A 17,726-nucleotide genomic window follows, 5' to 3' on the forward strand; every position below is an offset into this window, starting at 1 on the left:
TGTGCCAGTCGGTCATATTTGGAAGTTTGACCTTGAGAGGAGCAAAAAACACTTGATTTCGGAGTGAAATTTAATTTTTCAAAATTTCGAATGGAACCTGTCATGCACGATTTTCTCGCGAGAACTGAAAATCAGAAAAAGAAGTTAGAACAATATTAGAACAATTGAGTAACAATCGCGGGAAAGTTGCTAGAAAAATCGGTGGGAAATTGCTATTCGCAATTTCAAAAGCAATAATAACCTAGAGTAGAGCTGTCCCATCTGAAACAGAGACGAGAGCGTTCCCACGAGTTGGATTATTACGATTGGAATACTATTATTGACTGGACCAGAGTGAACCTTCGGTGGAAAGGTGGACAGCTAGAGTGTCCCAATGGTTCACGAGAACTTGCAGTCTAGAGTAAAAACTTGTTCTTGTTGTTAAAACTGACTGACATTAAACTCATTTTAGTTACTATATTAATTCTTGAGTTGCTTACCGACTTATTTACTTCCTGGCTCTTGAGCGTGCTACAATGTGAGTACTTAATTTAAATTCCTAGAATGTGTTTTATAATTGTTATGTTGAGGTAAGGCGAGTTTTAGGTTGATCCATCTGAAATGGATCAAAGTTACACTGTCTAATAAAAAGTAACTTAACGGATTGTTCCAACCCGGTTTTTAACGGCGTTCATGTATTTTGGGTATCTAGAGACCTAAGTATGGGGACGTTTCTAATTCTAGAGTGGGGGGATATTTTAGTAGTAGCCTTTAAGCTGTAACGGGCCGTAGTCTCATGTCACAAGCGAACCGAACTGGCTCCGACCGTTCTTGAGGTGGAAAAACACAAGAGATAGTGTCCCTGACCCTTGAGCCAGTGGTTATAGGGCCTATTTTTCTTAAGCCTCATGTGTGACTACAGTAGACGAATGTTACAATCATCTACAGGTTTGTGTAGTTCCCTTGTGAGTGAATTGGTGCCGTCCTGGAAGGTTACTGATTTCAGCTCAGTATCGTCGTACTTTTTCACAACTGATTGTTTCTCGCTGCAAAATGACCCGCGGTAAGAATGAACGGCCACGTCTTTGGGCAGCTCCTTCGTGTCAAACTCCGCTAAAAAACTCGAACCAATAATCAAGTTTTGAGTATCAGTGGGGATTACTTTGGCAGCAAAATCAATAGGTGCTCTGAGTCCTTTTGCGTTTTGATTACTGTTTGGAGGATTACTGGATGTTGCTAGTACATTGACAAGGTTATATATTTGAACGTAGTATTTATCTTTTTGTTCGGGATTGAGTTTCGTGAAGTCGTCGGGCAGCATCAGAAGCATTGGTGTTGACATTGTGTGAAGCCAGGAAAATGCCAGGAATAATGGTGCTGTTGGTGTCAAGGATAATATGCTGAAGTTAGTAGTCAGTGCCCAAAGAATGGCAACTAGTGTTTCATCACTCTCTGAAACTATTTAATAAGTTTATCACAACAATTAGGCTAAGAAAGACCACCGAAAAGTACTGGCTTGGTAGAGACGGTGAAAAACATGCAAAGCTCTGTTTAGACGCTAGCCAGTCGTCTTAAGACTTAGTTTTGTTATCCGTCGATATGTATCTTCCGGGCGAATGTTACAAAAAGATGGATGAAGTTTCCTGATTTGGTTGACAAAACTGATCCTTTTTTAATTTTATTTTTAAGATAATCAGAAGGTCAAAAGTATCATAGTAACCGAGGTTACAGTCATGAGTCCCTTCATCATGTATTCCAGTCAAAATCCTTGGAATTTTCTAGATATGGAAGTGATAATGATAAAAGAAGATGACAAGTGTTTAAGTCCTTTTCAATTAATATCGATACGGGTTACGTTTCTTCAATAAGAACACGCAACTAACACACGCGGACACCTCTGTTAGACTGTGTCCGCGTGTGTCCGCTTTTTAAATTAATAACTATCAAAAATTGTTGTCTAAGCTGACTCAGCGGCTCCAATTCCACGAAAAAAATTTTTTTAATCTGAATCTCTTTCAAAACTTCCAATGATGCCCTTTCAAAACTGATTAGATCAAAGGATTTTACGATAGATTCCACATTTTTTGAGGATCTTGTTACATGGCAGTGCAAGACTCAATTTTGTGATATCTCCTAAATATTTGATGAACTTTATTGAAGATGGCAAATTACCTGATATTTTGATTAAATTTTTTTTAGGCGCCAAGCTTATGGCCCTCTTGAAGATGACCGGAGGGTTGAGACCAATTGCCTAAAGGAACACGCTTAGATGCCTCGTGTCAAAATGTACTGGAAGCAAGGCCCTCTTTGAGTCTAAATTTTTTTCGAGGATCTGCGGGTGGGGTGTGGCTTTAAATGAGAAACAAAGTTAGCTTCACCTCCGCTCCAAAAATTAATTCAGCGCAACGGATAACCATGCACATTTTTTCTAAAATTTGGAATTTGAGAATGCCTTTACCATTTCAAATTTAACTTTCTAAACAGAGAAGTTTTGATAAATCATGTGGTTTTTGGTTGTCCAGTATTATTTAAGTGCACCCCCTTGCGCTTACAGTACACATAGTTAAACAACAAGACGATTCTGAAGCCTCGCCTCTTTTTGTGCAAACATTTCAGAGATAATGAAACAGCTAGAGCAGAACGGCGAAAACGTTTAGTTCTAAGATTATAGAAATTTCGTCGAAAACAATTAGGTAGTACCGCCTAAGCTTGAACATCGGAAAATGCAGTTTTTGTGTTTTATGACCGGCCAGTAAAACGCAATTAAATTAAAATGCAAAAACAGAAAAATGTGGTTCCAAGCGAGGCCGACCTAAAGTGTGCGAACTGGCAATACATGGACGATGAACTCTCTAAGCCGCTAGAAACAAAAAAAGACTGAAGTTTACGTCTTTTGATAATTTTTTGTACAACTTCTAAGATGGTTAATTATAACCCTCCAAGATTTAAAAACTCCTTTCGTAGCAGCGCCGGGTCTTCGCATCACTTCCCGTACCTCAAAAATTTATCTATTTTCTATCTATTATATATTTAAATCCGGGCTTCACTATCTCGCCATGTTTAAGCTTTTTCAACGTATTATTTTTGCATGTTTAAGCTATATCGTATATTGCAATGGTTAAGATTTTTTTCGAGTTTGAATTCAGTGTTTATTTCACCAAATTTGAAATTAGCAACCCAATATTGGGATGCTGTCAGGACTTCCCCTGGTGTTGCGGTTTTGGCTTCCATATATGAATAACCAAATCCTTTAAGTTTACGAGATACGGCAGTTTTCGAGATTTTTCAGAAATCTCTAGAAACCTTACATTTTGAAATCTTTACAAAATTTGAAATTCTCATCACTGTATTTGGGTGTTGCCAGGGTACTCTGAGGGTTTGCGAATCCTGCCTCCAAATGTCAGTTCTCAAATCCTTGTAGTTTTCGAGATATGACGGTTTTTAGAATTTGTTGAAAATTTTCCAAAAACTTAGATTTAAAATTTTTTAAAAAGTTTGAAGATCTCAATCCTGCAGTGTGAAACTGTGAGGGTAATCTGAGGGATTGCAAAACTTGCATCCAAATGACTGCTCAAATCTTTGTAGTTTTCGAGATATGACGTGTTTGCTGTTTTTTTTTTGTTTTTTCAGAAAACTTAGATTTTAAAAACTTTAAAAATTTAATATAAATATGAATAATTTTTTAAAAGTATTGAAATTCTCAACCTTGTAGTTGGGTACTGTTAGAGTATTCTCAGGAGTTTCATGTTGCAGATTTTGCATCCACTGGGACTGCTCAAATGTTTTTAGTTTCCGAGATGTGACGTTTGTAATGTCTTTTTTTTTTAAATGTTCAAAGAATTTAGATATAAAAGTTTTCAGTTCCTATCTCTGTATTGAGGTTTTGTCAGGGCGCTACTAGGGGTTACGAGTTTTTCCTGGAACTGCGAGTGCTTAAATTCTGGTAGCTTTCAAGATATAACGTTTTTTGTGTTTTTCTTGTCAAAAAAGTGTTCAGAAAACTTAGTTAATTTTTTCCTTCAAAAATTGGAATTCCTAATCTGATGTCAGAGGCTGTCAGAGTACTCTCAGGGGTTGCAATTTTGCCTCCAAATATGAGTGCTCAAGTTTTTGTAGTTCTGGAGATATGTCACTTTAAAAAAAATAGAGAATTTCAATTTGAAGTTCCCAACCCTGTAGTTGGGTGCTGTGAGTACTCTCAGAAGTTGCAAATCTTGGGTGCAAATGCGACTGCTCCTTTGCTTTTAGTTTCCGAGAAATGGCGTTGTTCTGTCATTTTAAAAACTTTCAACGAACTTAGATATAAAAAAAATCACAAAATTGTATGGTTTTTCAAATTTTGAATTAAAAAAACTTGAATAACTTTACAAAATTTGAAATTACCAACCCTGTAATTGGGTGCTGTCAGAGTACATTCAAAGGATGCAAATTGTATTTTCTATATCTGCGCTTTTGTGATCTATCATAATTTCAATTCGAAGCACCGAAGGTGCGTTACACGCTGGTATTATTGCAAGCTACCATATAGGAAAGGAAAACAAGACCGTCTATCTGCTAGATAGATTTCTGGATACATATTTGGACACTAACAAGCTTTTGACCTAAGAAGATCGTTATATTTCAAGAAGAACTGCCCTCAACACGCGCAAGGAGTACGAGTACCGATAGTGGCACCCTGCAGTCAAGTTATGAGGTTTTTAAGTCTGTTCGTTTTAGTCACATGATTAACTCCGTTCTTATTTGGCGCTATTTTAATACTCTTTTTTATTGTGATTTTTTTATATTTTTTTTGTAATTTTTGACATCCATTCCGGTTTTACAGGTGATTTGTTTTTTTAGATAAGCTGATGATGCCTTTTTTGTCGAAAACGTTTCTGGAATTTGTTTTACATTGATCTGCCGAATTTCATCACTATATCTGCTAGCTTGCAATGTTATGTTTATGTGGTATTGCAAGTGATGCGAAGCTCCGGTGATGCTACAAAAGGAGTTTTTAACGGATAGTAGGACAAATAAGAACGGAGTTAATCATATGACTAAAACGAACAGACTTGAAAACCTCACAACTTGACTGCAGGGTACCACTATCGGTACTCGTACTCCTCGCGAGTGTTGAGGGCATTTCTTCTTGAAATATAAAGATATTAGGTCAAAAGCTTGTTAGTGTCCAAAAATGTATCCAGAAATCTATCTAGCAGATAGACGGTCTTTTTTTCCTTTCCTATATGGTAGCTTGCAACAATACAAGCGTGTAACGCACCTTCGGTGCTTCGAATTTATGATAAATCACAAAACCGCAGATATAAGAAATAAAATTTGCATCCTTTGAAAGTACTCTGACAGCACCCAATTACAGGGTTGGTAATTTCAAATTTTGTAAAGTTATTCAAGTTTTTTTAATTCAAAATTTGAAAAACCATACAATTTTGTGATTTTTTTAATCCAAGTTCGTTGAAAATTTTTAAAATGACAAACACGCCATATCTCGGAAACTAAAAGAAAAGGAGCAGTCGCATTTGCACCCAAGATTTGCAACTTGTGAGAGTACTCACAGCACCCAACTACAGGGTTGGGAACTTCAAATTGAAACTCCCAAAAAAAAAGTGACATATCTCCAGAACTACAAAAACTTGAGCACTCATACTCGTACTCCTCGCGCGTGTTGAGGGTAGTTCTTTTTGAAATATAAAGATCTTCTAAGGTCAAAAGCTTGTTAGTGTCCAAATATGTATCCAGAAATCTATCTAGCAGATAGACGGTCTTTTTTTCCTTTCCTATATGGTAGCTTGCAATAATATTTTTGTGGTACGGGAAGTGATGCGAAGCTCCGGAACTGCTACGAAGAGTTTTTAAACCATAAGAGGGTTATAATTAACTATCTTAGAAGTTGCACAAGAAAAAAATATGAAAAAAACGTAAATATCTGTTTTTTTTGTTGACACGCTCGTGATTCTGATTCGAATGACTGTTCAGCGGATATTAATGGTTGAAGGTACCAAGGTTATCCCGATTAATTAAAGAATCTTCATGACATTTGCTTTTACAAATTCGAAGAATGTACGATATTCAGTTTGTGTACCAAATTGTAGCGTTGAGAAATGTTGTAGCAAGACTGGGATTTTTTGATTTGATTACTATTGTTGAAATGTTGCACGACTGGGTTTTGGGAAATTGTTTTGTAATATGTAGACCGTCGTGTAGATTCTTCTCTGATGCAAAAGTCCTGCTTTATGTGCATGTCCTTTGCGATACGTCGGAACGTCCTGCTTGATGGGCGGATATGTCGTGGTTGATGCGACGGTGGAAGGGTTGGGTGCTTCAAGAAGTCCTACTTGATAAAGAAGTTTTTTTTTTGGGGGGGGGGGTATAAAGAAGTTTTGTGGGGTGGGGGGGAAGCTGACTTGTTGTTAATCTCAATATTGATCGCGAAAGCTTAGACCTTCGACCTTAAACTGCCCTACGTGTCTTAAAGTCAAATTTAGCTTTGAACAAGTTGTAACAATCAAAACAATTTAGCTGTGAAGTTACCGTTCTTTTATCGTTCTTTTTCATTACATCTCATCATTGAAATTTCATGCCATGAAACTACTAAGCTTAAAATGACTGCTTTTCTTTGCACAATTTGTGTGAAAATGCTCTTTGAAACAATTATTTGTTTTATTTCAGACAGTTATGGTTCTGGGTTTTCTGAGAGCAATTCTGTATCGAACCATAAATGAGCCACAAAACATAGATAGGCTGTCTCGTACACCTGTCATTAGATACATCGCAAGAATGGGTGTTTATGTTGCACTAAAAGCGAAGACTTACGGTTTCAAATTTTTGGACAAAATCGAGAAGTCCCAGTTGCCACCTCCGAAAAAGAAATAAGAAAAACTATCAATTTTTTAATAGCGAAACTTAGAATTAGATGAGAATTAATTTTAAATAAATGAGTTATTGAATTTTAAGCAATCTCATGTTTTAAGGTTTCAATGAGTTTAAAGCAATCTTGAGTGAAGTTTTCAGAAATAAACCAGAATCTTTGATTTCTCAGAGATAGTGTGGTAAAAGTTTTTTGTCCATACTTTTATTGTAAGTATTTGTACATATTTGTCTAGAAATAATAAGTAATTGCTGTGGAATCTATTATGAGTAGTTTAGATCTCGTTTTCAGGGCAAATTTTCTTTCAGACACCTATGAGATAAAAAGTGATTTGTGCCATGATTTCAAGCCGAATTATTTTGCGGTCTGCTTCTACCAATAGGTTCACCACAGGACCAGGTCTAGAAGATTTCATAAAAGGGTCGTCAACGGACAGCGAGTGGAAGTCACCATTGTCAAGATCCACCTCTGCAGAAAGACTTCGAATTCCGTACTGGCTTAAAACGCAGATCCCTAATGGAAACAATTATAAAAAGATTAAGGAGTCATTGAAAAATTTGAACCTCGCAACTGTATGCCAAGAAGCAAAGTGTCCGAATATTGGCGAATGTTGGGGTGGAGGCGATAGTCATGTATCAACTGCGACTATTATGATTCTCGGAGACACATGCACGAGAGGGTGTCGGTTTTGTTCGGTGAAAACCGCAAAAGCGCCGCCGCCTCCAGATCCCCATGAGCCCGAAAACACAGCCTATGCGATTTCCAAATGGGGCGTCGACTACATAGTTTTGACATCAGTTGACAGAGATGACTTGGAAGACCAGGGTTCTGACCATATAGGGACAACGATTGAAAAGATCAAAGAGTTTTCGCCTAGAATGTTGGTCGAATGTCTAAGTCCGGATTTCAGAGGCGACTGGAAGTGCGTGGAAAGGGTTGTAAATAGTGGTTTGGATGTGTTCGCTCATAATATTGAGACTGTAAAGTCTCTACAGAAACGAGTGAGAGATCCAAGGTTTGTACAAAACAGATTTTTTGCTAGCTTTAGTTAATGCTAAATAATTGTTTTTTTTTCTCTCAACGAATCTGAATAAGTGTTTGAATGAAAGTTTGACTATTTTTTTAAACGAATTGCACCATTTCAGAACAACCTCGATTTCAGAATTTTTCTAACTCAATTTATCTCGCAATTTTTTGAAATGCATAATTTATACATAATGTGGCTTTGTGCTTTGCGATTTGTTATATGCAATGATAAGTATGTGTTGGTCTGTGACCAATTAAGCTTCTGAAGCAGAGCAGCTGCTCTTTAAGCTGTTAACTTCCGGGTGTTGTTCATATTGCCGAAAGGTGTTGTTGGAAAATTGCTTGTATTGGTGTGAGTCTGTGTGCGTATGTGTCTGTTGATTGTTGTAGAGTGTCTCGGATTAGTTCTTGTATCTTGGGGTTTGTCTGTGCAGCTCTTTTGAGGTAATTTGAGTTTAGTCTTGTTAGTTCTTCTTGAATCGTCTTCATCCTGGTGATTTTATGTACTTCGTCTGTTGGTGTTGTTACTGGTAGATGTAGGCTATTTTTAGTGCTCTGTTCTGTAAGCTTTGTAAGTGCCTTGTAGATGCGTTTGCCCACGAAGGTGATGCGTATGTGAATACTGGTAGAATTGTTGATTGGTACAAAAACTTTAAGACTTTGGATTTGATGCCTTTGGCTCGTAGTACTAGTAGAAAATTGATTTTCCTTGTCGATTTGTCTTCAATTTTTTGTAGATAGTCTTTCCATGTCAGGTTGTCATTTAATGTAATTCCCAGAAATTTAGTGGTTGTTGATGGTTCGATCTCTTCGTTCTGTAGCATTAATTTGCAGTCATTCTTCTTGTGTCTTGTAAAAAGTATAAAGTTCGTCTTCTCCGGGTTCACGTCTATCTTCCATTTCTGGCACCATGCTTCAAGTTTGTTTAGGCCACCTTGTAGTCTGTGTGTTGCATTCTTGCTTGTATTTGAACTTGTGTAAATTGCTATGTCGTCGGCATATTGTGATATTGTTGTTAGACATGCATCTGGTTTGCTTACATAGATGTTGAAAAGAATTGGACTGATTACACTTCCTTGTGGTACTCCTGCACTGGGTGTGAAACTGTCGGCTTTGGCTTGGTGGTATACTACTGTTAACTCTCGGTCTGTCAGAAAACTCTTGGTCCATTTTACAATCCACTTCGGACAGTTGATTTCTAGTAGTCTGTAGTATAAGCCTTCGTGCCAGACAGAGTCAAAAGCTCGTTGCACGTCCAGAAATGCTGCTGCAACGGGTTGCTTTCAGTGATTCTCATTATAGATTGTCTCTGTTAGACAGAGTAAATTGTCGGTGGTGCATCGTTCGCTTCGGTATGCACTTTGAAAGTGTCCGAAGATGTCGTGATCTTCGCAGTGTACTAGCAGCCGCTCTTTGACAAAACACTCGCAGATCTTCCCGATACAGCTTGTAAGTGAGAGTGGTCTATAGTTCATGGGATCTTTGTGGTCTTTCTCGGGTTTTGGTAACATTGATACTGTCGCTTGTTTCCAGCCTAGAGGAACGTAGCCACTTCTCAGCGATTGTACTATGATTTGTCTTAGTACTTCTAGTACGTTGTTGGGCAGGTTTTTCATCGCTTTGTAGCTAACTTTGTCTTGTCCTGGGGCAGTGTTCTTTCTGTGCTTGATCACGTCTTTGAGTTGCTTTAAGCTAATCTCTGTTTGTGCAAAACCTGTCTGTTCCAGTTGAAAATCTTGGATTTTCGCCTGGGACACCTTGTCATGTACTTCCTGTTCATGCGTTAGAGCTGCCTGAGAGTTTGTTATATTTGTCGTCATGTTTGCTTTGAGCATCTTAGCGAAGTGGTTCGCAGCGTCTTGATTTTTCATTTTCAGCTTACTGGTTCGTTCAAGTCTTGTGCCTGTGAGCTTTTTTACTGCTTTCCAGAAATTCTGTTGTGTTGGTCCTTTGTTCATTTCACTGAGTAGTTTGAGTTGGTCTTCTCCTTCTACTGTCTGTTTTAGCTGTCTGATGTCTTTCTTTGTTTTGTTTAGCTTTGTACACAGGTCTTTGTAGTCACTGGTGTCTTGTTGGTCATATCGTCTCATCTTTTGTTTTTGTCGTTCAAGTTTGTATTTGTTTCTGACTAGTTCGACTAGTTGTGGGTTCGTGAATTGGTGCTTGTGTTCTTTTAGGCTGCCTTGGTAGCACTTGTCAATGTGTTTGGCTATCTGGTCAGCTTCTCGAGCTAGACCTTCGTCAGTTTTGATTGAGTCAGGGTTGAACTTGTAGTTCGTTACTGTGCCTCTGAATTTTCGCCAGTTTGGTTTTGTGCATGTTCTCTTTGGAACAGTTAGTTCGTACTCTGCAATTGTCATGTAGTGATCGCTTGGTGTTGTGTCTGACACTTCAAAGTTCGTGCATAGGCAAGCCATTTTTGGTGATGCAAAGTGTAAGTCTAGGTCTGAGTTACTTTGGTGTGTTGGTTCGGAACCGTTCAAGATGAAGTAGTTGTGCATGAGAGCGTCTACAACTCTTCCGTTGCTGTTGGTTGCTCTTGCTTTTGGGTCGACAGATTTGATCTGTGCGTTGAAGTCTCCAACGATGATGTGTTTTGGATCTTTTCCATTGAAAGTCACGTTCTCTATCTCTGCGTTTGGGCTAAGGTAAACACTTGTTACAGTGATACCCATTGTGTTGATCTTGATCGTCTCGCATACTTTTCTGCATTCTCTGTGGTTTTGGTTTATGTGTTGTGCTTGTTCCGGTACTTGGTACTGTATGTTGTCTCTGATGTAAATTGCCGAGCCTGTGACACTGTCACAGATTGCTGCTGCAAGGTTAAAGTTTTGTAGTTTTGGTGGATATTTGGTTTTTGTTTCGTTGAAGCAGAGTATAGTGATGTTGTGTTTCGCTAGAAGATCTTGGATCTCCAGTTTGTGCTTGTTTATACTTCTGCAGTTGAGTTGTGCTATCTTGAGTCTATTCATTTTGGTTTATTGTTGTTGTTTTGATTTCGGGAGTTACTATGTCTGCTGCTGCTTGCTTCTCTGTGTGTTTTTGTATTTTGTTTTGCTTTGATATTTGATGTTAACAGTTCAGTGAAATCTATTTTCTCGAATTGTGTTTTAACTGCATTGCTGACTGTTTCGTTAATTTTCTCACATGATTTAGCGACGGCTTTGGTGATTGCATCGGTTATCTTTTCGTCCATGGCTTTCTGCACTGCTTTTTCGACTTGATCGGCTATTGTAGTTTCAACAGTTTCTTTAATGAACTGCTGTTTGTCCTCTTTGCTCATGGTTGGTTGTGTTTCGGTTGTGGTTGGTTGTGGTTTGACTACGGTTGTGGTTGGTTGTGGTTTGACTACTTGAGCGTAGCTTTGCACTTTTGGTTGTGCTTTTTGGGCTTCGACTTGAGCTGTCTTGTAAACCGGGCAGCCTTTGTACTGCGCCGGGTGTTCGCCTATGCAGTTGATGCATTTAACTTGCTGCTTTGGAATTTTACAGTCTCTGACTGCGTGGTTGTCGCCACATCTGAGGCATCGTTGCTGGTTGGTACAGTTAATGGCCATGTGGCCGAAATTTTGGCATTTGTAACACTGTTACTCGTGGTTCTGTTTTGGATGCTTCGCATCGTTTCAGTTCGTTGCAGATGTAGACCCCATTGTCGATTGCCTTTCTGCAGGCGAGGTCATCATCTGTGAAAACTCTGATGAGTTGTGTTGGCTTGTCTAGGCTTCTGCTTTGGATTCGGAAGAGCTTTGCTACCTTGATGTTGTTGATCTCCTCAAGTTCAGATTGGATGTCAGCTTCGCTGAGTTGTTCACTGACTCTTGAGATAACAAAGCTGGAAGTTTGTTTCTTCTTGGGTTGGTTTGTCTTGTGTTGTCTGCCTCCGATTTTTACTTCTGTGTCGGGAAACAGGACGTCGAGGTTGGCTTGGGTGATAATTTGGGCAATTTGAGGCGATTCAGGCTTGATTGAATAGCCTAGGCCAGTCTTGAGGTCCCTGGTTTGACCAGGATATTGTACTTTAGTCAGGTTACGTATTGATTTGGTGAAAGTCATTCGGCTTAGAATTTTGTCTTTTGCAAAGCTTATGTAGATAATGTTCGTGATATTTAGTCTTTTGTTGCTTTGAGCTTGTGATTCTTCCGCTTTGCGCTTTCGATTAGTTGCTTGACTTTGCTCCATTGCTTTGCGATTTTTTATATGCAAAAGTAGTGCGGATGCCTTCGGTTTGTTATATTCCAAATTATTACTTGCAAAATTGTGTCAATTTCTATTTGGTGCCACTATTGCTGAACAGCATTGGCATTGTATTATCATATGTAGCTGCTTCATTCGTGACTAGTGTTTTTTGGTGATTAAGCTTGCCTGGCTGAGTGGCTAGAGGCGTGAGACTCAAAATCTCTTGATTGCAGTAGGTCGCAGATCGAATCCTTGACATAGCCGAATTTTTTCTAATTTGAGGCTTATTTATATTTTTATTGCACTTTCTAGAGCTGCTTTTTGTCGTGTCCTCGCCAGTGTTTGCGAAGCGAAGCTTTGCCTGTGTTTGAGTTCAGGAGCACACTCATAAATTATTTGCTGTCTATATTTCATTTTCCCTTGTTGCGTGTTTACGCTTGCGATTATCAAGCATTATCAAACTGGAATAAAGACTTTTTTCTGGTTAACAACTAGTTTAACAAAATCAATTGAAGCACTTGCTGACTATGCTGCTGACTGACATGCTCAGTTTCTTGAAAATTCCAAATTAACACAACGGATTTGACATGTGCTGTAGATAATTTTCATTGTAGTTGCAAATGGAAGTGTTGTTCATTCTAATTTCAGGAGTGACTTGAAAGATTCAATTTTTTTTTTCATAAAATCTTTTTTTTTGGCTCAATTGGTTTCAGCTCAAAGGTTGTTGGCTTAATTGTCACATCACTTATTTATCCTGTGCTGTAAACAACTTTCATTGTAACTGCAAGTGCAAGTGTTTTCCATTGTTGTTTAAGATGGGACTTAAAACTTTTTTTTATAAAATCATTTTTTTGTCTGGTCAAAGATTGTCGGCTTTGTTTCGTTTCGTAAATTTTGTTCCGTTGCTGCTGATTTAAAATTCAAGTGTTTTGCATTTTTGCCTGGAATGAACTCGTATCGAGACAAATGAAAGCTTATATGAACTACTTTTTGAAATTTTTTTTTCGGTTTTCGGTTTTTTTTTTTTTAATGTTGAGTTGTATCGGAAGAGTTGTATCGCCTCTGTGTTTAATTTCATTTTTCAAGGGTCCTGTTTGTTTGAAAAACAGTTCAACAAAAACATCGTTTTGCTACGGTTCAAAAAAGCTGCAGTGAACGAAAGTTCTTCAAGTGAGTTTTTTGAATGTTTAATTGGCCTATTTTTTTAGAGCCAACTACGATCAATCTATGGGTGTTTTAAAAGAAGCAAAGAGGGTCTCAAATAATCCTAATTTGCTGACAAAAACATCGATCATGCTTGGCTTGGGCGAGGCAGACGAGGAAGTTTTTCAAACCATGCTAGACTTGAGGTCAAATGGTGTTGATTGCTTGACCTTGGGTCAATACATGCAGCCTACTAAGAGGCATTTGAGAGTCGAGGAGTTTGTGACTCCTGCTAAATTTGATTATTGGAAAGAAGTTGGAGACAGTCTGGGCTTTGTGTACACAGTCTCTGGACCTCTAGTCAGATCATCTTACAGAGCTGGAGAGTTCTACCTGAAAAATATTATAAAGAATAAACGAACTGAAAAACAACAGTTCTCAACCTGATGTGAGTTAGAAATTTGGAGTAGAATTTTTAGATTGGTCCATTAAATATACAATTGTATTTTTGTACAGCAATTTTACTCAGGGAAGTGTTGGAGATATTAATTGTTCTGCCACTTTTCAGACAAGAAAATGTCCAGGCTTAAAAACCGTAAAGTCAATTTTTTTCGCAACATCGAATGATTTGTTTTCAGGTGGTAATGTGAAGCTGTGTTCTGAATTTAGAGTATATTCAAGTATGAATGCATCTAGCAATGTAGTGCTAACCAATTTGAATGCGAGCACCTGTGTTAGAAGACCTCAGGATCTCGACTCATGCCCGGGTGTCCGGAAATTATTGACCAGAAGGCCCGATGAAAGAGTGGGTCCAATGCCAGCCTATTTGAAGGAACAGTTTCTGGAGGGCCAGAAGAACGCATGTCAAATACTGCAAGAGTACTGTCAGATTAGACGTCTCACGCTTAGTTATGAGGCAAGTCGTTTCAGGATCATCATTGAAAAAACACAGTGCGATTCGTGAGGTGCGTTCATTAAATCGCGGAATTGAATCCTAGAAAAGACTAAGAGGAAATAGGCCAATTATTTGCCGAACCTAACTCGCATATAAAAGTATCCATTAAAAGTGTTCACTGATCTGGAAGTTTCATTGTATCATTGGAAATTGCATAGCATCTGTTTTCTGCTTTATTTGTCGTAGGTTCGAATCTCAGACGTAGACGATTTTTTACTAATTCGAGGACTATTTATAATTTTTCTCATTGCACTTTATAGAGCTGCTTTTTGTCGTGTTCTTGCTAGTGTTTGTGAAGCAAAGCTTAGCCTCTGTGTTGAAAACTTGACTCTTTTACCTTTCCCCTCACCTGCAAAATTTTATTAGTTAAATTTTGTTCGTTATCCGAATGGTTCGAAAATTGTAACTAATTAGTCCATGACAAACATATTTGGTCTTCATGTTGAATGTTGTAAAACACCTCGTTATACCATAATATTGAGGTGGGGGGGGGGGGGAAAGGAAAAAGAGCCAAAAACGTGGCCTTTAGTTGCATGTTTTGTCTTAAATATTGTATCGATTTTTTTAGTGTCGGACAGTCACGTTTAGGAAATTTCCAAAACTGCTTGCTATGAAACAATATAGTTCATTTTCAATATAAGAAAACATATAGGTTAAGTTAGGTTGGATATAGGCCGATGATATCGAGTTGTTTGGCTTAGCATTCATTTGAACTTCAGTTGTCATTACCCCTTTGACACTGTATTCGTGGTCCTCCAGTTTTGAATACTAGCTGGCGCGATAATTTCAAATTGACAAAAACGTTTTATGACGAAAGCACTTGATAAAGTCATTTTCAAAATTTTGCTCTCAGTAGTGTTTCCTCGACTTGACTAAAATTAGTTCTCCTATATTTCAGGAAGTGAACCCACCTGACATTCCTGGCATTGAAGTATGTTGGTGGATGCGTGTAGTAATCAATCAAGTTACGTTTCCGAGGGCAGCCGGCAAGAACAAAAAGATAGCGAAACAAGAAGCCGCCGAGAGTGCGCTGATGCGTTTGTTCGACATCGAGCCTGTGCTGAGTACGCTGATGAATGAAAGTGCAATGGGTTCTGTAGTGGAGACAAGAGAGGGCCATGATGAGTCCATGAATTTTCTGGAGGAACTGAAGAGCATTGTTCCTGTAGCGAGAGTGGAAGATAAAGTAAGCAATGCAAATGGCTGGTAAAAAAAGAATTGGGCCTTTTTCAGGACGGTTTGCTCATTCTTATGTTTTGATTGTATAGTCCATTTTCGAGAAATACTTCATTAAAGTCTTAAAAAGCATTATTTTAGGGTTAATGCGGAGCTTGGAATTGATGGAAGGCTGCTTTCTTGCTGAAAATGTTATCTTGTCTGAAATAATCGTGGAAAACGGTCATTGTTTTCAGTTAATTAAGGGTACAATTTCGACAAATAAATGAGCCGATGTAAATCAGGTATCTACGTAGAGATAAATCAAGAAATTAAAAAAATAATGGGCTGTTATGTTTGAGGTTCAAAAGTTCTTGGACAGTAATGATTTTTCTGCGAACAGAACGAAACTGATGGGATCGACGCTTGTGAAGGCACCTGTCAAGGCATTAGTTACAGGTGCGTTCTGTTTGATATAGCGATATACAGAGGCGGTCTATTCAGTAGAAAGATTGGTCCATGAGGCGACAAATCGTAAGTAGATTAATTGGGGAAACTGATTTACGCGCAGTGTTCCTCTCGTGTCGGATGCAAGTGAAGCAGAGCAATCTTTTTCTACCTACCAATGCTCTGTTACGAGTTATCGCTTGGGACGAAATGTCGGTTGTTACGAATTGTCGCCCTGCCAGATCGATCTAGGAATTGGCTGCAGTGCACGGGTCGACGCCATTTAGTTTGAAAAATGAAAACGAAACAAACCTGAATTCCTATCAAATCAGAATTAAATCATCTCAAATTTTTTAATAATTTAAAGAATTTTGTTTTACTCTGTCAACTTGAAATTTTCAGTCTGCTACTTTTTCTGATTAAATTTTTGTATTCATTAAGTTAAACGTAGTTTCAATATGTTAAAGTTGTGACGAAATAACTTTTTATCTCTTGGGTTTTTTCATTTTGTTTCGCCTGCAGATAATATTGATGTTTCCGGACTCATTCATTTTTTATGACTTTCTTTTTATGAATTGCAATGACTTTTTTGTCTTTTTTTTGCAGTTTTACTCAAAATGCATTTTTTTTGGTTCAGGTTTTGTTCAGCTTGTTTGTTCAACTTTCTCTTTCTTTAAACTTATTTTTGTCTGACCGGAGTGTTTTTAGGAATTAACATCGGCTTTTGTTTTTGATTTCAGAAATTCAAAATAGTTTGTTTGTTCTTAGCAGCGTCTCTTCTTGTTTCTACATCTTAATTTGATTCGAGTTTTTTTTGAGCGATTTTTTCTTTAAGCAAGAATAATAATTGCTAGATATTGAATAGTTTGTATATGTTTTTCAATATTTTACTGTTTCTAGTAACGTTTTAATTATTTCTAGGTGAGGTGTGGTGTTTTTATCTGAATTGTTCTGATTGTTGCAAAATGACGTAAAATTGTTTGGTAAAAGTATGTTTCAAGGCTGAAAGGAGATAACGCGTAGTGGTCAGCTCCCCTGCATTAGCAGCTACACCTTCTTTAAGCTAAAAATTTATCATCCTCTGAAAAGTCGATTGTTTGTTTTTTGACCGTTTTTTAAATTTTTTGAAAACTACTCCACTGTATCGAGTTTTTGGGTTCGATCCAAAGAACGGGTTCTTGAAAGTTCCTTTTTTTGATTTTTGGACTGTTTTTCGATTTTCAAATTTTTTTATTGAGAACCACCGAGCCAAATCTCGGGTTACGCGTTAAATCGAGAAAGCCGGTTTTAGGACTGTTCTCTACTTAAGCGGCCACGGCTTGCTTTTTGCAAGAAAGTTATGGATTTCCTAATTTGGATTTTTAGACCGTTTTTCGTTTTTGTTTTAGATTTTATCGAGAACCACCGTGCCAAATTTCAGGCTATGCGTTCAATCGGGAAAGCCGGTTTTGGGGCTCTTCTCTACTTAAGCGGCCTCGACCTGCTTTTGGCAAAAAAGTTATAGATTTCGGAAATTCATGTTTTTTTGAAGTTAAACCGTTTTTAAGAAACTTTTAAAAACCATCCTTTCAAATCTGAGTTGAGTAGTTCAATCTAAAAAAACGGTTGTGGAAATTTTTCCTGCAGAAGCGGCGACTCTTTAACTTTTCGTAAGGAATAGTTGCAAATACATAAGATCGATTTGGTTTGTTCGCGAAAGTCTTTTCTGATTTCTTTGCGTTTTAGTTGTTTGAGCTCATCAGCATTTTTTCAATTCATCATTTATCGCAAAAATTTCTCTTAAAATTGTTCAAAATAAATGTCTTTGTTGAAAACATGCTTGATGTCTGCCCTGGAACCAGCCTGCTCCCATTTTAGCGCACATGAAAAAAAATTGTTTGAAATACGGTGCTGATTTAAACTCTGGACAATTCAAATTTAAGTGGAGCTCGTTTTCATCAAAGTTGATTTTTGTTGGACAATGTGATGATGACAAAAACTT

General features: G+C 37.8%; 2 protein-coding genes across 2 annotated transcripts in view; both read left to right on the top strand.

Moving 5' to 3' along the window:
* The window catches only part of LOC134844447 (double-stranded RNA-specific adenosine deaminase-like), a 296,612-nt gene that overhangs the window by 271,950 nt on the left and 6,936 nt on the right, over positions 1 to 17,726 (top strand). Inside the window, exons 2-4 of the mRNA XM_063861142.1 lie at positions 13,825 to 14,108; positions 15,046 to 15,329; positions 15,661 to 15,757. Coding sequence (XP_063717212.1) covers positions 13,871 to 14,108; positions 15,046 to 15,329; positions 15,661 to 15,757 — 619 coding nt within the window. The 5' untranslated portion in view covers positions 13,825 to 13,870. The remainder of the gene's footprint in view (positions 1 to 13,824; positions 14,109 to 15,045; positions 15,330 to 15,660; positions 15,758 to 17,726) is intronic.
* LOC134844451 (lipoyl synthase, mitochondrial-like) lies at positions 7,157 to 13,729 on the top strand. Its single transcript, XM_063861146.1, has 2 exons — positions 7,157 to 7,859; positions 13,254 to 13,729. The coding sequence occupies exons 1-2, from the start codon at positions 7,183 to 7,185 to the stop codon at positions 13,633 to 13,635; spliced, it is 1,059 nt and encodes a 352-aa protein (XP_063717216.1). The 5' UTR covers positions 7,157 to 7,182; the 3' UTR covers positions 13,636 to 13,729.

This window comes from Symsagittifera roscoffensis, chromosome 4 (genome assembly GCF_963678635.1).
Source record: "Symsagittifera roscoffensis chromosome 4, txSymRosc1.1, whole genome shotgun sequence".
Lineage (NCBI taxonomy): Eukaryota > Metazoa > Xenacoelomorpha > Acoela > Convolutidae > Symsagittifera > Symsagittifera roscoffensis.